This window comes from Orycteropus afer, unplaced genomic scaffold (assembly GCF_000298275.1).
Source record: "Orycteropus afer afer isolate SDZICR_OR568_19922 unplaced genomic scaffold, OryAfe1.0 scaffold00286, whole genome shotgun sequence".
In the NCBI taxonomy this organism is placed as follows: Eukaryota; Metazoa; Chordata; class Mammalia; order Tubulidentata; family Orycteropodidae; genus Orycteropus; species Orycteropus afer.
In genome coordinates this window covers 2,031,122-2,053,586 of record NW_006921873.1, presented here as the reverse complement: position 1 = coordinate 2,053,586, position 22,465 = coordinate 2,031,122, and the positions used below count along the sequence as shown (strand labels likewise).

At 37.1% G+C, this 22,465-nt stretch overlaps 1 protein-coding gene across 1 annotated transcript in view; it reads left to right on the top strand.

Annotated features, from left to right (window-relative positions):
* Positions 1-22,465, top strand: part of TBC1D32 (TBC1 domain family member 32) — a 350,348-nt gene that overhangs the window by 222,148 nt on the left and 105,735 nt on the right. The window contains exons 23-25 of the mRNA XM_042782292.1: positions 13,793-13,915; positions 14,980-15,088; positions 15,905-15,998. Of these exons, the coding sequence (XP_042638226.1) occupies positions 13,793-13,915; positions 14,980-15,088; positions 15,905-15,998 (326 nt within the window). The remainder of the gene's footprint in view (positions 1-13,792; positions 13,916-14,979; positions 15,089-15,904; positions 15,999-22,465) is intronic.

The following is a 22,465-nucleotide window of genomic DNA, read 5'->3' as shown; positions in this document are numbered from 1 at the left end:
GATGGCAGTGAGTTTGGGTTTGTTTTTGGTAGTACTGTTTGAAATAGGGAATAAAGGAACAGCTACTGTATGTGTTTTGGTGTCCTGAAACTTTCCTAATTTTGATGAAGGTAAACTAAAAAGGCCTACTCAAGGAAAGTTAGGTGGAAAGATGCAATTTCTATCAGTATCCAGAGAGATACATACACAGAGATGCATTCACCTACACGTTCTTCTGAAATTTGCCAGTTTAACTTGCTATTGATGTCTGCTCATAAACTGATTTTAAATACTTTTTTTACACTTTGTATTTTTCTATAAAAAGTAAGAAAATATATCCTAATTTTATCCAGTTTTTCTGTGACTTTGGGTTCACCTTGGAATTGCTGATTTTCTTTGGAATACTTATTTTTTTTTTGAATACTTCTTGATGTAACTAACTTGCTTTGTGTGTGAAATAAGCAACAGATTTTCTTATGACAAAGGTAGTATAAAACATTAGTTCATTGAATAAGATATTGTTGTGTCAGGATTTCAGTTCTCTAGCTCTCATTAACAGAAGATGCTTATCTATGCCAAGTGATATTTTATTGCCAATATGCAAAAGCATAGGAGCCCTAGTTCCACAATAGATACAGTGCTCACCTGCTAACCAAAAAAGGTCAGCAGTTTGAACCATCTAGCTACTGTGCAAAAGAAATATGTGACAATCCACCTTGGAAACCCTGTGGGGTATTTCTACTTTATCTTATAGGGTCACTATGACTCAGAATCTACTGGACAGCAGTGGGTGGGATACCAGTGTGCTGGTGTTACATCGCTCTAGACTTGGTTCCTTTATTCCTGTTTGTGTGAGCATTCTAAGAATTAGAAAAACATACAACTAAAGCCAACACATATGGAATTCAGATTTGCTTATGATTCCATTTCTTAAATTTTACATTGTATAGAATTCAGTTTTATGACATAAAAGTATTATGGCTACTATTAGTAGATCAGCAAAAATCGTTGTGTAATTTTTAGTGCATTCTAGTAACAAATCAAGTTAGAGCCTTCTAAGTATTAAATAACTTAGCTATAGGACTTGTACTGTTACCTTCATTTTATAAATAAAGAGGTAGAAAGTGAAGCTAAGAGAGAGACAAAAGCCAGATTCTCTTCTTAGGAATTCCAAGTCTTAATGCTTTCACTTGTATTGTAAATAGCCTCATTCATTCATTTATTTAATATTTGTTGAGCGTTGACTACTTCATAAATTGTTGTTTTGTTGTTAAATGTCGTCCAGTCGGCCCCGACTCATAGCGACCCCTCCTTGGGTTTCCGAGGCAGTATCACTACGGAAGTAGGATTGCCCAACCTTCCTTCCGAGGAGTGGCTGGTGGGTTTGAACCACCAGCCTTCTGGTTAACAGTCTAGTGCCTTAGGCACTATGCTACCAGAGCTCCTACTTCATAAATAGATAAATATTTATGTGATGATATAACAATTAAGTTTACATAACTTTTGGAATCTTGGATTAAGGCCAGTGAAAATTAAACAAGATGATTTGTTGCTGGTAAGTCTTTTAATATGTAAGTTGGAACTTGAGGGTTTTTTTTTTTTTTTTTAATTTTTACTGTGATTTGGGTGAAAGTTTACAGAGCAAATTTCATTTTCTGAGACTTAAGTTTTTGGTAATTCTTCTGCATTAGTGGATATAAATCTTTATACTTCTGTTCATTTTGTAAATCTAGCCTTTATATTATGGTTAGGCTGAAAATAAAAACATTTTTCTCAAGTGGCTTTTCCATCCATGTTTACTCTAGCTGCCAGCTTATACAAATAATGCTGGTGTAATTAATGAGGCATTAAATCTCTTTATTAGATGATTACATAATTGAGTAGTAAATGGCATTAGTTGTATCGAGTCTTCCAAGAATCTTTTATGTATAATCATTAAAGTATGCATTCCTTTATTAGTATTCTGAATTTGTACGTTTACAGCATATACAATTGTATTTTCCCTCTCTACCATAATTTCTTCTTCTTCTTTTTTTCAGTTTTGATTTTGATTTGGGTGAAAGTTTACAGAGCAAGTTCATTTTCCATACAGCAGTTCATACACATTTTGTCTCATGACATTGACTGCGATTCCCCACAATGTAAAAGCTCTCTTCCCACTTCCTCCCCATAGTTACCTTTTCCCTGTGTCCTTGCCTCCCATGCACTCCCCATCCCCAGCTGTCTCCCTGTGCAAACACTATCGTTCTGTTCTCCCATGATTGATTGTCCAAGGAGTGTATCTACCTGATGTAAATATTCACCCCATATGCCTATCTATTATTTGGCTGGAAACCACAGGAGTGAGTTTAATTTCTACCATAGTTTTTTAAAAAATTAAAGTTATTTGTGAAATATTAAAACTGCAAATATTGCATAAAATATAAACATACAGCTTAACAAATTGCTGACACATAAATATCATGTAATCCTAACTAAGAAAAGAAATAGAACACATTAGGGCTCTGTATATCTGTTTATCATGACCCCCTCCCTTTCCCCTAAACAAACCAAAAACCAAGCCATTGCTGTCAAGTTGATTCCAACTCATAACGACCATTTAGGACAGAGTCGAACTTCCCAGTAGGGTTTCCAAGGCTCACATTTGAATTTATCTGTAAAGTAGATCAGTAAATGATTGTAGAGCTGTTTCTTCTTGGATCTCCTGTTTCCTTAAGTGCCATTTTTAGAGTTAATTCCCTGACCACCCAGTCTACTATAGCTACTCAGCATTTCATCACCTTATCTTTTTTGTTTTTAATTATCATAGAATTGTAAAACATACTATAAAAATTAGAATAGTATAATGAATGTCCATATATACATTTTTTGTATGTTACTAATATTCTCCCAGTTTTGTTTTATCTCTCTTCTTCCCACTCACAAGTTTTCTATAAGTATAATTAAAACAAATTCCAGATGTAATGCCATTTTACTTATAACAATATTCAGTATTTCTAATAGTTAAAGGCTTTAAATAAAAATAGTACCACCACATTATTACCTTCAGCAAATTAAAAATACTCCCCTGATCTCCTCTAATACTTTTCTCCTATTTTCCTGAATGATTTAAAAATGTATTTTTACAGTTTGTGTCTTAGAATTAAGATAGAAAGGAAAGTCTTCATGTTGCATTTGCTTGATATTATGTTGTTGTTAAGTGCCATCGAGTCATTTCCGACTCATAGCGACCCCATGCACAGCAGAACAAAACACTGCCTCATCCCGTGCCAGCCCCACAATCCCTGCTATACTTGAGCCCATCATCACAGCCACCGTGTCAATCCATCTCGTTGAAGGCCTCCCCCTCTTTCATCGACCCTCCACCCTACCAAGCATAACATCCTTCTCCAGGGAATGGTCCCTTCTTACAACATGACCAAAATAGGTGAGACGAAGTCTGGCCATTCTTGCTTCCAAGGAGCATTCTGGCTGCACTTCCTCCAGGACAGATCTGTTAGTTCTTTTAGCAGTCCATGGTACTTTCAGCATTCTCCGCCAGCACCACAACTCAAAAGCATCAACTCTTCTTCGGTCTTCCTTATTCATTGTCCAGCTCTCACATGCATACGAGGCGATTGGAAATATGGCTTGTGTCAGGCACACCTTAGGCCCCAAGGAGATATCCTTGCTCCTTTGCTTGATATTTCTTTTAATTTATAAGTTTTCCCTCCACTTTTTTTTTTTAGTTTGAGTGAAAGTTTACAGAGCAAATTCAGTTTCCATATAGCAGTATATTATACACATTTTGTTTCATGACACTGACTGCAATTCTCCACAATGTAACAGCTTTTTTCCCACTTCCTTCCCATAGTTACCTCTTCCCTGTGCCCTTCCCTCCCATGTACTCCCACCCCTCAAGCTGTCACCTGTGTAAACACTACCCTTTTGTTCTCCCACAATTGATCGCTCTGAGAAGTGTATCTGCCTGATGTAATGTTCACCCCATATGCCTGTCTGTTGTTTCACTGGAAGCCACAGGAGTGAGTTTGATTCCAGACCTGAAGGGTAGGTAAGGGCCATAGTCTCAGGGGTCTCACTAGGCCCTATCAGACTGGAAAACCTGGTCTTTATTATGATTTTGAGTTTTGTTTCACACCGTTCTCTCACTATATCCAGGATCTCTTGTACCGATCCCCCTCTAAGTGATTGACAGTGGTAGCCAGGCACCAGCTAGTTCTTCTGGTCTTATGATCACATAGGCTGAGAATCACATGCTCTACCAGTCCCTTGAACTAATTGTTCCCATGCATCTTTGGTTTTCTTCATTCCTCTTTGCTCTGCATGAGGAGACGCCCATTGCTGCATCTAGGTGACTGCTTGCAAGCTTTTAAGATCCCAATTGCTATTCACCAGAATAGGATGTGGAACATTGTTTTTGTGTAGTATGTTGTGCCAATTGAGCTTGATGTCCCCTGCGACTGTGGTGCTTGTTCCCTCTGGGTTGGCTGTGGCCAAGAAGTAAGCACAGCCTTGCCCCCATCAGCTCTACTATAAACCTGGAAATTCTTACAGCACATACAAATATGCATGTAGGAACATTGTCTTCTAACCCTATACATGGTCATGTGCACACTACCCCCTGCCTAGACATACCTGATCGTTCAGCCTGTCTACCCATCTATCCACCCCTTAGATCAATGCTTTCCATCACTGACAACACACTACTGTACATGCAAAAGGATTCATCTTTGTTGTCTGTACCTCACATGTGCCTCTCTAAGTTTTCCTCTTCCTTAGTGCCACCATATTGATCACTCATATTTGGTACATTGCCCAAATCAATACTTTTATTTACCTATATAGCAGTGTTCACTCCCCTCCCTTCCCACTTCTGGTAACCAACAAAGAATGTTCCCTTCCACATATAAACCTTTCCTTGACTTTTTACAATAATGAACTAATACAATATTTGTCCTTCTGTGATTGATTTATTTAACTCAGCATAATGTTCTCCAAGTTCATCCACATTATAATGTGTTTTGTAGATTCTACATTATTCTTCAGTGTTGCATAGTATTACACAGTATATATGTACCATAGTTTGTTTATCTATTCTTCTGTTGATGGACACCTGGGTTGTTTCTATCTTTTTGCTATTGTAAATAGTGCTGCAACAAACATGGGTGTGCATATATCTGTTCTTGTCCTGGCTCTCACTTTTGTAGGGTATATACTTAGTAATAGGATTTCTGGATCAAATGATACTTCTAATTCCAACTGTTTAAGGAATCACCATACTCTTTTCCACAGTGGTTTTATCATTTGACAGTTCCACCAACAATGTATGAGAGTCCCAATCTCTCCACATCATTGCTAGCATTTCTTATTTTCTGTCATTTTGAACTTTAATATTAGTGCTGGGCCAGACGGTATCTCATTGTTGTTTTGATTTACATCTCTCTAATGACTAATGAGGAGCTCTGGTAGCATAGTGCCTAAGGCACTTGACTGCTAACCAGAAGGCTGGCGGCTCAAACCCACCAGCCACTCCTCGGAAGGATGGTTGGGCATTCCTACTTCCGTAGTGATACTGCCTCGGAAACCCAAGGAGGGGTCGCCAAGAGTAGGGGCCGACTCGACGGCAAATAACAACAACAACAATGACTAATGACTGTGAACATTTCTTCATGTGTTTGTTGGCCGCCTGAATATCCTCTTGGGTGAAGTGTCTATTCATGTCTTCTGCCTGTTTTTTAATTGGATTATCCAGTCTGTAGGTTATGTTTTGATTCTTTTGGAGAAGTCTTTTGAAGCACATAAAAATTTAATTTTTAGGAGGTCTCAATCATCTACTTTATCTTCTGCTCTTTGTTATCTGTTTATGCTATAAATAAGGCCCCTACATTTGCCCCTAGTTTTTCCTTGAGGAACTTTATAGTTTTAGGTTTCAGATTTAAGTCTCTGATCCATCTGGAGTTAGTTTTTGTGTATGGTGCGAGGTACAGATGTTATTTCATTTTTCTGCAAATGGATATCCAGTTTTGCCAGCACCATTTGTTAAAGAGATAATCTCTTCCCTGTTTAATGGATTTCACCATTTGTCAAAAATCAGCAGACCATAGGTCGATGCATCTATTTCTGGGTTCTCAATTCTATTCCACTGGTCTGTGTGACTGTCATTGTATGAATAGCAGGCTATTTTTGTTATTATGGCTGTATAGTAGGTTTTGAGATCCAGGAGTGTGAGATCTCCTACTTTGTTTTTCTTCTTCAATAGTGCTTTACTTATCCTAGGTCTCTTTCCTTTCCATGTAAAATTAGTGATTGTTTTTCCATATCCTTAAAGAATATTAGTGGGATCTGGACTGGATTGCATTGAATATGTAGATAGCTTTAGGTAATATTGACATTTTCACAGTGTTCAATCTTCCTATCCATGAGCATGGTATATTCTTCCAATTATGTAGATCTCTCAGTTTCTTGAAGTAGTGTTTTGTACTTTCTTTTGTACTGGTCTTTGGTATCCCTGGTAAGATTTATTCCAAAATATTTTATTTTGTTGGTAGCTGTTGTAAATGGTATTGATTTCCTTATTTCTTTTTCAGCAATCTCTTTGATGGTGTAGAGGAATCCAACTGATTTTTGGATGTTGATCTTGCATCCTGCAAATCTCTCAATTAGTTCCAGTAGTTTTTTTGCCGAGGCTCTTGGGTTTTCTATGTATAGGATCATATTGTCAGCAAATAAAGATAGCTTGACTTCTTCCTTACCAATTTGGATGCCTTTGATTTCCCTTTCTTGCCTTATTGTCCTGACTAGGACTTCCAATACAATCTTGAATAGAAGTGGTGTTAGAGGACATGCTGGTCTGGTTCCTATTTGCAAGGGGAATGGTTTAAGTCTCTCTCCATTGAGAGTATTGGTGGCTGTTGGTTATGCCCTTTCTTATGTTGAGGAATGTCTATTCTCTTGTATTCCTATTTTGCTGAGAGTTTTGACCAGCAGTGGGTGTTGGGTTTTATCAAATGCCTTTCCTCCATCAATTGAAATGATCATGTGGTACTTTTCCTTTATTTACTTATGTGCTAGATGATGTTGATTGTTTTTCTAATGTTTAACCATCCTTGCATACCTGGTATGAACCCCACTTGGTCATAATGAATTATTTTCTTGATATATTTTTGGAGTCTGTCAGCTAGGATTTTCTTGAAGATTTTTGTGTCTATATTCATGAGGGATATTGGTCTGTAGTTTTCATTTTTAGTAATGTCTTTGCCTGGTTTTGGTATCAAGGTTATACTTGCTTTATAAAATAAATTTGGGATGATTCCATCCTTTTCTGTGTTCTGGAATAGTTTTGTTAGGATTGGTGTCATTCCTTGTTTGATTGTTTGATAGGATTCTCTAGTGTAACCGTCTGGCCCAGGGCATTTTCTTTGTTGGCAGTTTTTTTTTTTTTTTTAAATGTGTTATTCAGTTTCTTCTTTTCTTATGGGTCTGTTCAAAATTTCTTCTTTTCTTATGGGACTGTTCATAATCTCAGTCTGTGTTAGTGTAGGTAAGTAGTGTGTTTCTAGAAATATGTCCATTTCGTCTAGATTTTCAATTTTTTTGGAGTACAGTTCTTCATAGTATCCTGATATTTTTTATTTCCACTGATGCTGTTGTGATGTCACGCATTTTGTTTCTTATTCATGTTATTTGTATTCTCTCCCTCTTTTTCTTTGTTAAATTTTCCAGTGGTTTGTCAATTTTATTAATCTTTTCAAAAAACCAACCTCTAGTCTTGTTGATTTTTTCCTATTTCTATTTTCTGTTTCATTCATTTCTGCATGAATCTTTATTATTTCTTTTCTTCTGGTGACTGTAGGCTTTTCGTGCTGTTCTTTTTCTAATTGTTGGAGATGTTGGTTTAAAGTGTTGATTTTGGCTCTTCTTTTCTGATGTGTACATTTTATAAATTGGGATCTCTGGTGGCATATTGTCCAAGGCATTTGACTGCTAACCAGAAGGCTGGAGGCTCAAACCCACCAGCCGCTCCTCGGAAGGAAGTTTGGACAATCTACTTCCGTAAAGATACAGTCTCCTCCTCAGAAACCTAAAAGGGGGTTTCTATGAGTCTGATCCAAGTTGATGGCAGTGAGTTTGGTAGTTTCTGGTTATTTTATAAATTGCCTCTGATCACTGCTTTTGCTGTGTCCCAAAGATTTTGGGCATGTTGTGTTTTCATTGTCATTTGATTCAAGGAATTTTTTTAAGTTCATTATTTATTTATTTTATTACCTGCTTGTTTTTAAGGAAGGTATTATTCAGTTTCTATGTATTTTTCTCTTTTTCCATTGATTTTCTTATTGTTGATGTCAATTTTATAGCATTGTGATCTGAGAAGATGCTTTGCAATATTTCAATGTTTTTAAATTTATGAAGCCTTGCTTTATGGCCTAACATATGGTCTATCATGGAAAAAGTTCCATGTGCACTGGAGAAGAATGTATATTGTGTTGCTGTTGGGTGAAGTGCTCTATAGTTGGTGGATTGTATTCTTTAGTTCTTCTGTGTCTTTGCTGAATTTCTTTCCAGGTGTTCTATCTTTGATTGAAAGTGGTTTATCTGGTGGCGTAGTGCCCAAGGCACATGACTGCTAACCAGAAGGCTAGTGGTTCAAACTCATCAGCCACTCCTCGGAAGGAAGGTTGGGCAATCTATTTCCATAGTGATACCACCTCAGAAGCCAAAGGAGGGGTTGCTATGAGTCAGATCCGACTCCACAGCAATGAGGTGTTTTTTTTTTTTGGTCTGTGACTGTGTAGTCATCTGTTTGTCTTTTCAATTCCGGTAAAGTCTGATTTATGTATCTTGGGGCTCTTACATTCGGTGCATAAATATTTATTATGGCTATGTCCTCTCGTTCAATTGATCCTTTAGTCATTATATACTGTCCTTCCTTTCCTCGTATGGTAGTTTTTGTCTTAAAGTCAATATGATCAGAAATTAATATTGCTACTCCTGCCCTTTTTGGTCACCATTTGCTTGATATATCTTTTTCCAACCTTTGATTTTAGTCTACTTTTGTCTTTGTCTCTAAAGTATGTCTTTTGTAGGCAGCATATTGATGGGTTATATTTTCTGATCCAGTCTGCAACTTTCCATCTCTTGAGTGGTGCATTTAATCCATTTACATTCAGTAATTATGGACAGTTATGAATTTGTTGCCATTATTTTGTTATGTGTTTTTTTTCTGATGTGGTGTGGCTGTTTTCTTTGTTCCATATAATTTTTTGTGCTGAGCTCAGTTTGTTTATGAATCATGGTATCATTTCTTAAGTTGCTATTGTTTTAGAATTTGCTAAATATTTGTGATTTTCCTCTTTTTTATTTTGATGTGAAGGTTTAACATTTTTCTTTGAGGTTACCCTGTGATTTATAATTTTCTTCCCAAATGTAGAGCACTCTGTTCTGTTTTGCAATTGTCTTGACTTCCTTGCCATTTAGAAGTTCTGTAACTACACTACTTTTTCCCTCTTTTTGGTTTGTAGTTGTTCTCATTTGTCAGTTGATGTGTACAATCTTGCATGCTTATTTTCCTTTGGATACTTTCATAGCTGGGTTGTTTTCTGGGTTATATCATCAGGTGTGTTAATGCTCGTTGTTGTTTGTGTTGTTGATTATCTGTTCAAAGGACTCCCTTTAGTATCTCTTGTAAGGTTGGTATGGTTTTAACAATTTCCCTTGATTTCTGATCATCTGGAAGTGTTGTAATTTTGCCATCATATGTGAGGGGCAATTTTGCTGGATAAGTGGGAGCTCTGGTATCATAGTGCCTAAGACATTTGACTGCTAACCAGAAGGCTGGCGGTTCAAACCCACCAGCCACTTCTTGGATGGAAGACTGGGCAATCTACTTCCATAGAGGTACTGCCTCGGAAACTCAAGGAGGGGTCGCTATGAGTTGAAATCAACTTGATGGCAGTGAGTTTGTTTGTTTTACATAATTCTTGCTTGGATATTTTTTTCTTTTGGGGTTTTAAATATACCATCCCATTGCCTTCTCATCTGCATGGTTTCTGCCAAGAGATCAGAGCTTAGTCTTTATTGGTTGCCCTTTGTAGGTAACTTTTTGTTTCTCCCATGCTGTGCTTTCAAGATCTTTCTTTGTCTTTTGTGTTGGTGAGTTTGATCATATGCCTTGGTGATTTTCTTTTGGCATCTATCCTCTTTGGTGTTCATTGGACTTCTTGAATGGATATATTCTTTCCTTTGCTCATATCAGGGAAATTTTCTTCCAACAAATCTTTGACAATTTTTTCTGTTTTTTTTTTTTTTTTGTCTCTTCCTGTTCTGGAATTCTGACTACATGTAGGTTATTCTTTTCAGTGGTATTCCACATGAATCTTAGGCTTTCTTCATTTTGTTTTGATCTTTTTTCTGATTGATCCCTTTCCAAAGAAATAGTGAGGTATTTGTCTTCTATCTCACTAATTCTGTCTTCCATTGATTTGATTCTACTCCTTTTTCCGTTCAATGTGTTATCTGTTTCTGAAGATTTAGTATTAATCTTCTGCATTTATATCTGTAGATTTTGTATCATTTCTAATTTTTCATTTATTTTGTCATTTTATTCTTGTATTGTTTTCCATAATTATTCTAGGTTTTGTCTGTGTTTTCCTTAATCTGTCTCTCAATCTGTTGAAAGTACCTAAATATTTTTGAGTTCCTTATTAGGGAGTTCCAATTGTCTTTCTCTCTCAGGGATTTGTTTTGTGTCTGTATCTTGGTCCCTTGTTTGTACTACTTCATCTTGCTTCTTTCTGTGGACTCTGATGACCTGTTTTCTCTGAGACATTGTGATGTTGTTGTATTTATGTTCATTTGGTGAGTGTATGTTGGAGTGATTCACACAAGATTTTCATTTTCTTTGTTTTGTTTGTATGTTTCTGAGTAAGCAGGGCACTGTCCTCCTCTATTCACAAGTTGGCAGCACTGATGCACTCACCACCTGTCTTCTGGTGGGTATGATAGAGAATGAGGGTGGCTGCGCAAATCTCTGTTAGCTGTTTCTGAAAAGCAGTTATTGGTGAGTCAGGCTCCTATTGACTGTTATTTATCATTGGCAAGTTGTTGCCAAAGCCAATAGTGACCCTCACTCAGTAGGGGGGCTGCAGGAGGTGCGGGTTTGGTTCGGTCATATGGGCATGATTGCTGTTTTCCACTCTCTTCAGCCAAACAACAATTAAAAAAAAAAAAAAAAAACACCAAAAAAAGTGAAAATGAGGACAAACAACACACACTGCATAAACACACAGGAACGATCACAAAGAAGGGAAAGGAAAAAAAAAGAGGAAAGGCATTTAATGAGAGGAAATATTTAAAGAAATGCATTAAAAATATAAAAGAAATATAAATAGAAAAAGAGAGAAAATATCCCACAATATCTGGGGAGGGGAGAATAAGAGAAAAGAACTAGAGTAAGAAAATAATGAAAGGAAAAATGGAAAAAGAAAAGCAAGGGATGGGAAGAACCACAAGAAAGAAAAAAAATGGGAACCAGGAAAAGGGAAGAGAAAAAAAATAAAACCCAAACTGGAAGCTGGGAAAGGAAAAACAAAGAATAAAAATTAAAAGAAAGAAAAAAGTATAATTATAAACACAAAAAAACAAATCTGTGAGGGGAGGGGATAGGGCTCTATGAGAGCACACAGACTGGGATGGAATTCCTGTTGGCCCAGATGGTGGGTGTAGGTAAGGGATGGCTGCACCTCCGTTCACCAAGGGGGTGTGGGCGATAAGAGTAACAAGAGGAATATCACCCCTTTTCCATCATCAGCCTGCGATATGTCCATGTCTTTGGCAAATGGAGCCTATTCTTAGGTTCCTGGAATCTAAATGAGAACATTGTCATTTTAAATATCCCAAATAGCCACCACTTGTAAACATTCAAAATGGCTTCACTCTCTGGTCAGCCAAAAGGCCACAGCTCATTCTTTCTCCATCTTTGCTGTTTCCCTTTTCAGTCATCAGCCACCACTGCAGTGGTCCATGCCACACAGCCCTTGGCAAGCAGGGCCAATTTTTAGGTTAATTATCAGGTCCTTACACCACTTGGAAATATTCAAACTGTCTGTGCCATCACAATAGCCTACAGTCCACAGCTACATTTATCTCTTTATTCACTGTTTTAATTTAGGTTCTTCTCCTAATTGATGTTTATTTCACTTCTGTATCCTTCCTTTCAAAGCTCAGGGCTCCAGGATTATCTTCTGTATCTGTGTCAATTGTTTTTACTTTGTTTAAGAGGGTCTGAGTAGCTTGTCTGTCTATTCTGCCATCTTACTGCAAGTCCCTCACCTCCACTTTTTTTAATGCTATATAGATATATATCTTTTTTTTTTTTTTTTTGCTAAAATATATTAGTGTACTACAACATGCATAACAGTGTGTAGGATTCTACACTTTCTGGATTTGCTTATTTCCTCCTTGTGGTGTATTTTAACGTACTTCTCTGATCTCAGTATTTCTTATAATATCTAAGATTGATTACTGCAGATTCAATTTTCTTGGACGAATATAATAGATATCTAGGATTGATTAGTTCAGATTCAATTTTCTTGGACGAAGACTTCAAGAATAGATGATGTAATGATTTCTGCTTTCCTTCTTTTAGTAATTTTAAGATGTATCTGTGTTTTTAGGTGTTTTTACCCTTATCAAGCAGTTACAAAGTTTGCTACAGATTACACTGAATGATCATTCCCTAGATTTGAAGGAAATGATAATTAATTGCTTAATTAAAAGTTATATCACTACAGCTTTTTTGGATTTGCTCATATTCCCTGATGAATATCTAAATTAATTAATTAGAAGTTAAAGAAATTTAGTATTAATTTCTACATTAGAGTTTGATAACAGATTAGAAATAACCGTAATCTTTAAAATAATATTTCAATAACAGCAATATTTGAGTAGTAGATTACTCTTTAAGATGATTTATAATATACATGAAGGGGAAAAGCAGAGTTATTGTTTAGGAAGCAGTTAATATGGTGACAGAAAAAGTGATAGTAGTTATTGGTGAGGGTTGCACAACATAATTAATGTAATGATATCAATAATTGTACAAGTGAAAAATCGTCCCTCAGGGTCTGCGGAGAATTGGTGAATTGGTTCTAGGATGCCCCTTCCCCCCCAACACACATAAATGCAGAAATCCATGTATGTTCAAGTTCTTTATATACAATGGCATAGTATTTGCATATAACCTACAGAACATCCTCCTGTATACTTCAAATCATCTCTAGACTATTTATAATATCTAATATAATGTAAATGCTTTGTAAATAGCACTTTAGGCTTCCTCTCAGCCTTTGAGGGGTTGTTTTGACCACTTAATTGCTTCTTTTTTCGTCCAGAATATTTTCTATCCATGGTTAGTTGAATCCATGGATGTAGGGAGCCTACTCTATGTTTGTGTGTATATGTGTGTGTGTGTGTGTGTGTGTTTGAAGTAGCTAAATGATCTTTTCTATCAAGTTTATGTTCCAGTATATAGGTATTACTTTGAGGCATCGATAAACCCAAAACAAAACCACTGCCATGGAGTCGATTCTGACTCATAGTGACCCCCATTGGATTTCCAAGGCTATAAAATTTTATGGAAGTAAATGACCTCATCTTCCTCCCCCAGAACAGCTGGTGGATTTGAACCACCAACTTTCTGGTTAGCAACCAAATGCCTTACTACTACAATATCAGAGCTCCTTGAGACATCAGGAAAGTTTCTAAATTTTGAGAACATATTTTATAAAATCTACTTTTATTTTTCCTCTTTACATAGATTATTGAGTGTGATATGCTGTGATCTGAACACTCTTCTCCTATTAGAGGCTCAGTATCAAGTATCTGAAATGTTACTGAATGCTCAAGAAGAAAATATCTTAGAGACCTCTGAGAGCTGCAGGTAAAAAACTGGCCTATTAAGACATAATAATAATTTTCATTTTTACAGTTGCTTTTTTAAAGAAATGGTTATTGGTATAGTTTATAATATGTGTTTCTAGTATCTTAATTCAGTAGATTTAAAAAGCAATTAAAGAATAAATGTCACAGTTAGAAAGACTATGATAGATGATTTCGAAGTGGGTTTCTAGAGTTTGGAGAGGGTTTTCTATTTTTGTTGTTTTTGATTTCTTTTTTAAGTTAAACCTTAACTTTATTTAGGGTTCTGTGAAATTATACCATGTTTCAATTCAGGTTGCATGTGTAAGATGACCCGTGGAACAAAATGTGTGATTTTGTGTTTCCTGTAATGGCACTCTTTACTTCATTCTCTTTATTAGTTCATAGTCTTAATTCTGTTCATTTGCCAAATGATGTTATAGTATTATCTGGATATTTTTTTCTATTAATAAATCACACCCATAATTACCTAAGTTTGGCTGACATTTATTGAGTACTTATTCAATACCTGACAGTGCTTTAGTGTCCAAAAAAAAAAAAAAAAAAAACTATGCCTCTGTCCTAGCCTGAGCTTGAAAACTTAGATAGAAATGAGGTATAACACTCACTGGATACTCTAGGTTTGAAACAGAAGGAAAGTATTCAACACTGCAAGAAATATGGAAGCTGTCCAGAAAAAACAATTTTGATTTTGAATTTAAGGCACTGGGACTAGAACAGACCAGACCATTGGTTAAAATTTGGTTGTTAAAGTTACTGTAGAAATAATGCATGTCTTAATACTATTTCTTCCTTAAATGCAATGACATTTATTAATAAGAGTCTTTTATTAATCTCATTATATAAATTATGTCATCAACTGTTTGCTTTCTAGCAAAGAGCACCGTAAGATTAAAAGTGAATAAAGCCTTTTGCATTTTCAACTGTTACATTGTTGATAATCTGTTTTCAAACTTCTGCTACAGATATTTTATGCTTTATTTTTCTTTACAATCTAGTTTCTTGATTATCAAAATAAATTTTATTCAGTTAGGAGATAACAAAATGGATATATTTATATTTCAGAGACTTCATAATTGATGGCTTATCTGTAGAGAGAAATCATGTTCTTGTTAGGATAAATCTTATTGGTGGGCCATTAGAACGGATTTTGCCTCCAAGGATACTAGACAAGGTGAGTGGGATGGAGACGAGGGGAGAATATTTCATAATGTATTTTGAAGCCAGGTAGCCAACTCCAGTGACACTTAACTATATCGACTCTTAAATGTCTACATCATAAAGTTGAACTTTTGCTACTTGAAAAAACCTTAGGATGCAAATAAACTAAAATAGTATTCTTGATTTCAAGGAGTCATGAGTACTACTTTGTGTAGTAGACTAGGATAGGGTATTTTTAATATTTTATTTTAATGTTGTCATTCTTCCAGTGTGTCTTTGGGTTTTTTACTTGCAATGTCTTTCTCTTTTATAATACATAACTTCCATTAGATGACTGTATTCTTTTTGGATTTCTTTGACAATATGGAGTACCTCTCCTTCCATCAATATTCATAGAGCTTGGTTTTCTCAAGAAGGTGTTTTGTTGTTATTGAGCACATTCTTGCTTTGCTTGTCACTCTGGGAAGGATGAGATAGAAATGATTGACAGCAAAAGAGTCACAGTTTGGTGAACAAAATCAGAAATGCAGGGCTTATTTTGAAGGCTGTAATTTTCCTTTCTTGAAAAAAAATTGTAAAACCATCATTGTCAGTTATAGTTGCTAGGACAAGTTACCAAATGTCTATCTTCAGTGTTATTTCTGTTACACTTCATTTAATTATTATCCATTAGACTATTCAATTGTAATATCATATAGCTTTTGATTATGTGGGAAACTGCTCTAGAAATTATGAGAGAAAAACTAAATTAACAGTATTTCATAAATTTTTAAAACTTAGTGATATTTTAAACTGCTCCCTAAAGTCATCTGTCTTGTTTTATGTTTAGGGTAATGATCCATATCCTTGGTCAATGTTTTCATCATATCCTTTGCCAAACTGCTATCTTTCAGAAGTTACAAGAAATGCTGACATAAAGGAAGGTAAAATATTTACCATTCTATGGAGCTCTGGTAGCATAGTGGCTAAGACACTTGCCTGCTAACCAGACGGCTGGCGGTTCAAACCCACCAGCCACTCCTCGGAAGGAAGGTTGGGCAATCCTACTTCTGTAGTGATACTGCCTTGGAAACCCAAGGAGGGGTCGCTATGAGTCGGGTTTGACTCCACGGCACATAACAACAACAACAACAACATGTCACAATCTTTTTAATATCTTTGCTGGTATAATTTGTAGAAAGGTAAAGTATTATGAAGGGAGAATGTGATGTTTAAGGTTAAATGTCAAGTTGTCTAGGCCATGATTTTGGGTGATTGGACAGATATTATGTAATCACCCTCTGTTTTGTGATCTGATATGAGCCAAGTAATTGGAAATGGTGTTTTCATGGGAGTGTGGCCTGCATCCAATATATAGAGATGCTCTAGAAAAGCTTATTCTCTCTCAATATTACATCCAACTTGTTTCCTCTTACCTCTGGCTCTTGGGATGTTAGCCTGCAGCCTGGTGCCTAATCTGCAGATTCTGGGATTTGCCATCTCCCGCAACCCTGTGAGCCAACAGCCTGCTGCCTGACATGCCATTTTTGGGTTCATCAGCCCTGAAACCATGCGAATCAGGAGAAACCGCCAGTTCAGTGGTGACTAATGAATTTTGGACTTGTTACCCTCTACAACTATATGAGCCATTCCCCTGAAATAAATATTTATTTATATGCTTCAATGCTTTTGATCCTCAAGAGCACCCAGCCTAAGACATTTGATATGAGAATGGTTCTAAAAGAGCATAATTAAGGATAAGTTTTCTAAATTGGTTCTCAAGTCTGCACTGATGACTCTGCCTCGAGTAGTGAAAATAGGACTGGTAATCATTGCTGTGAGGTGACAATAGAAATACTGAAAATATCATCACCTTTGGATTAGATATTTGTGAGATATGCTCTGGGTGATTCCATGTTTAATACTTTTCTACAGTATTGTCAGAATGCGACGTATAAGGAAGCTGGTTGTTTGGGCTTACTTTCACTAGACAAAGTGGTGAAAGAAAAGGATGAGTTCAAAGCTTCAGAGTCACAGCTCAAGCACTGCATACAAGACCTGAGGTTCCCATTTGTGCCCTGAAAGAAAGCCTCATGTCTTGCAGTAACAGAGCTGATATTGCTGAATACCAAACCCACAGTCTTTTCATAAGAGTGGCTGAATTGCAATGCCAGTTGAATTCTCAATCTTGAATGGTATCTGAAATTATAGTGAGGGCACTGATTGGGAAGAAATGGGATCCTGAAACTTGGGATGGCACTACATGGGCACATAATCAAGAAGCTGAGGACGTTTAGCCCCTAAATTCTATTGAATCACTCCTGCCAAGTAAACCAGCCCTCTAACTTCCTTCTGAAAAAATTACTCCATCTTTGTCTTCTAAACCACCCTCACCAGTAGAACCGTTATCCCTTCCATTCCCATCTGATGAGGTTAACCCTGCTGTGCCCAAAGAGTCTTTGTCTGAGATACCACCTGGGACACTGGCAGGGCATTGTCTGAGACAGATGCCTTACAAGGCATTGCTGAATGTCCCCAGGACCCACCCCATCACCCATTTTGACTTCTAGACCTATACCTAGACTTATATTTCACCCCAAGAGGTAAAATACAAAGTGTGACCCAGGAGGGAAGTACACTATACTCCAAAAGTATAATATGTACAGAAAGCAACCTGGGAATTGGACATGTGTGGAATGACTATTAAGGGTGTGGGATAATGTTATAAGGAACATACAGTTGGCTCAATCTATATTAATGGTATAGACCCACTAACATAGATGCTTTCTTCAGTATTTTACCTTGAGAAATTAGAAAAGGATCTAATAGTTTATTTGGTTGGTTTGCTGAAGCATGGATTAAGCAGTGGCCTACACCAAACTAAATGCCAGCCCTACCTTGGTTCACTATAGAAGAAGATATCCAAAGCCTTAGGGAAATTGGCATTTTAGAGTGGATTTATCAGGTTAAATCTCAGAGACCCATCCATGGAATGTGCACTGGATACACCTTTCACCACAACTATGAGGAAAAAATTTGTGAAGGGAGCCCCAGCATCCTTGAGCATTGCTGTGATTGCTATTTTATGTAAGTGAGATTTGACAATGAGAATTGCCTTAACTGAATTAAGACTTCTAAGTACAATGAGGCTGATTGGACCCTGTGATGGTAGGGGCCAAATGGTGACACTTCATTACCAGAGACAGGGTAGGCCTGGTTACTATAATGGAAAGCACAATCAAAGCAATAATCAGAATAATCTGACTGGTATGAGTTTATGGCATTGACTACTTAGTCATGGTCCATAGGAGTAAAATAGATGAGAAACCCAGTAAGTATTTACTTGATCTATACATGTGGAAAAGGAGCTTTGATAGCACAGTGGTTAAGATGTTAGACTGCCAACCAGTACTTCAGTGGTTTGAACCCACCAGTTGCTCTATTGGAGAAAGATGAGGCAGTCTGCTTCTGTAAAGATTTATAACCTTGGAAACCCATAGGACAGTCGACCCTATCTAAAGGGTCACTATGAGTCAAGATCCACTCTATGGCAGTGGGTTTGGTTTGGTTTGGTTTGGGACAAGTAGTAGAATTTTAGATCGAGTGAAAGGCAGTCTAACTCGAATCACTGGAATAAAGAACCGCAGCTCCTCAGTCAATTCCCAGAATTGAGCCAGTTTAAAGACCCACAACCCCTTGAATGAAGGGGAGGTTGAGTCTCTTTAAAGAAAGATCTCACTGCACTGCCAAAATTTATACCATTAATCTTTCTCTCAGTCTTCTCCAAAGGGATCTGCTGCTTTTTTAAAAAAAAATAATACATTTTATTGAAATATAATTTATGTGCAGTGAAATACATAAAACTAAAGTGACACGGGTCACTGCATTTTTTTTTTCAGTGTTCCCTCCCCTCCCCTTCCACGTCTGGTAACCAACAAAGAAAGTTTCCTTCCATATATAAACCTTTCCTTGACTTTTTACAATGAACTAATACTATATTTGTCCTTCTGTGATTAACTTATTTCACTCAGCATAATGGTCCTCCGAGTTCATCCACGTTATGTGGTGTTTTGCAGATTCTACATTATTATTTAGGATTGCATAGTATTCCATTGTGTGTATGTGCCATAGTTTGGTTATCCATTCTTTAGTTGATGGGCACCTAGGTTTTTTCCATCTTTTTGCTATTGTAAATAGTTCTGCGATAAACATGGGTATGCATATATGTGTTCTTGCCCTGGATCTCACTTCCTTAGGATATATACCTAGTAATGGGATTGCTGGGGGTTCTAGTGGTCAAATGCCTAAGGCATTTGACTGGTAACCAGAAGGCTGGTGGTTCAAATCCACCAGCCACTCCTTAGAAGGAAGATTGGCAATCCACTTCCATAGATACTGCCTCAGAAACTCAAGGAGGGGTCGCTATGAGTCAGATCCAACTTGACAGCAGTGAGTTTGGCTTTGGTTTAAACTTTGCCATTAGTGCTGGGGTGAGATGGTATCTCACTGTTTTGATTTGCATCTCTCTGACGGCTGATGATCCATCTGACATCAGCAATGATATCCCTCGTTCCAAGTCCTCTTCTGAATCCAGCTTGCATTTCTGGAAGTTCCCTGTTAATATACTGCTGTAATCATTTTTTAATTATCTTCAGCAAGATTTTACTTACATGTGATATCAATGATATTGTTCTATAATTTCCATATTCTGTGGGATCGCCTTTCTTTGGAATGGGTACAAATATGGATCTCTTCCAGTCAGTTGGCCAAGTAGCCATCTTCAAATTTTCTTGGCATAGCCAAGTGAGGGCCTCTAGCATGGCATCTGTTTGTTGAAACATCTCAATGAGTATTCTGTCAATACCTGGAGCCTTGTTTTTTTTGCTAGTTCCTTCAGTGCAGCTTCAACTTCTTCCTTAAATACCATTGGTTCTTGATCATATGCCACCTCCTGAAATAGGTGCACAGTGACCAATTCTTTTTGATACAGTGACTCTGTATTGTTCCTCCCAGGTTCTCTTGATGTTTCCTGCATCATTCATTATTTTGCCCATAGAATCTTTCAGTATTTCAACTTGAGGCTGAATTTTTTCTTCAGTTCTTTTAGCTTGATAAATGTTGAGTGTGTTCTTCCCTTTGGTTTTCTAACTGGAAGTCTTTGCACATTTCATTGTAATAATTGACTTTGTCTTCTCCAACTGTTCTTTGAAGTCTTTTGTTCAGCTCTTTTATTTTTTCATTTTTGCCATTTGCTTTAGCTGCTCTCCATTCAAGAGCAAGTTCCACAGTCTCTTCTGACATCCATTTCTGGACTTTTTAATGACTTCTTACTTTCTTCATGTATGATGTTCTCTGCTTTTCAGTCGTTGGTGTTCAGTGCATCAAATCTATTCTTTAAATCATCTCTAAATTCAGGAGGAAGATAATCAAGATCATATCTTGGCTTTCATGGACTTGTTTTGATTGCCTTCAGCTTCAACTTGAACTTGCATATGAGCAGTTGATGGTCTGTTCCACAGTCAGCTCCTGGCCTTGTTTTGTCTGAACATTTTGAGCTTCTTCATTGCCACTTTGCACAAGTGTAGTCAATCTGATTCCCGTGTATTCCATCTGGTGAAGTCCATGTGTATAGCCATGATTTATATTGTTGAAAAAAAGTATTTGTAATAAATACTTTGAATGGTCTTGCAAAATTCTATCATGCCATCTCTGGCATCATTTCTGTTACCAAGACCATATTTTCCAAGTACTGGTGATATTTCTTTGTTTATAACTTTTGAATTCCTGTTGTTGTTGTTGTTATGTGCCGTCGAGTCGGCCCCGACTCATAGCGACCCCTCCTTGGGTTTCCGAGGCAGTTATCACTACGGAAGTAGGATTTGAATTCCTATCACCAGTAATAATCAATACATCTTGATTTCATGTTTGGTCAATTTCAGAATGCAGAAGTTGGTAAAAATCTTCAATTTCCTTCTTTGGCTTTGGTGTTTGGTGCTTAAATTTGAATGGGAGTAATATTAACTGGTCTTCCTTGTAAGCAAATGGATATTATCCTATCAATGACAACATTGTACTTCAGGACAGATCTTGAAACATTCTGCATTTTTCATAATGATGAATGCCATGCCATTCCTCTTCAATTTGTCATTCCTGGCATAATAGATCATACTGTTGTCTGATTTCAAAATGGCCACAACTAGTCCATTTTAGCTGACCAATACCTAGGATATCAATCTTTATGTGTTCCATTTCTTTTTTTGACAACTTCCAATTTTCATAGATTCATACTTTGCACATTCCATGTTCTGGTTATTAATGGATATTACAGCTGTTTCTTCCCATTTTGAGTTGTGCCACATCAGCAAGTGGAGGTCCTGAAACCTTTACTCTATCCACATCATTAGAGTCGACTCTACTTTGAGGAGGAGTTTTATTCTTTAAATCATCTAAGGCACTTGACTGCTAACCAGAAGGCTAGAGGTTCAAACCCACCAGCTACTCCTCAGAAAGAAGGTTGGGCAATCTACTTCCGTAGTAATACCACCTTGGAAACCCAAGGGGGGGCCATTATGAATCGAGTCTGACTCAATGGCACATAACAACAGCAACTACTTTGAGGAGGCAGCTCTTCCCCAGTTGTGTTTTGAGTGCCTTCTTACCTGAGGGGCTCATGTTCCAGCAGTGTATCAGACAATGTTTCACTGCTATTAGTAAGGTTTTCCCTGGCCAATACATTTAGAAGTGGATGGCCCCTTCCTTCTTCTGGGTCTGTCTTAGTCTGGAATCTCTGCTGAAACCTTTCCACCATGGGTCACCCTGCTTGTATTTCAAATACTGGTGACATCACCTCCAGCCTCACAGCAACATACACCACCACAGTATGACAGACTGACTAGAGGGTGGGAAATTTGTCCAACAGAAATTCAAGCTCCTTTTACCTCAGTGAAATTTCTAGTCTTCAGTGTTGTAGGGGATGTTGAGATTTTCTTTCTAAAGTAAAGAAGAAGTTGTTACACTAACCTCTCTTACAACTAAAAAGGAGGCAGAATGCTTGGTGTGCCTCTTTGAATTTTGAGTAGATTTCAATTGAGTGTGCTACTCTGGCCTATTTATCAAGTGATTTGAAAAGCTGCAAGTTTTGAGGGAACCCAGGACAAGAGAAGTCTGTGTAACAGGTTTAGGTTGCTGTACAAGCTGCTCTGGCCACTTGGCCATATGATCCAGCTGATCCAATAGTTCTTGAAGTGACAGTGGCAGATAGAGATGCTGTTTGGAGTCTTTGGCTGGACTGTATTGGTGAATCACAGTGCAGACCCTTAGGATTTTGGAACAAAGCTCTTCCATCCACTGAAGATAACTACTGTATTTTACACAAATAATACATATATTATGTGGTTTTTTTTTTTTTTTT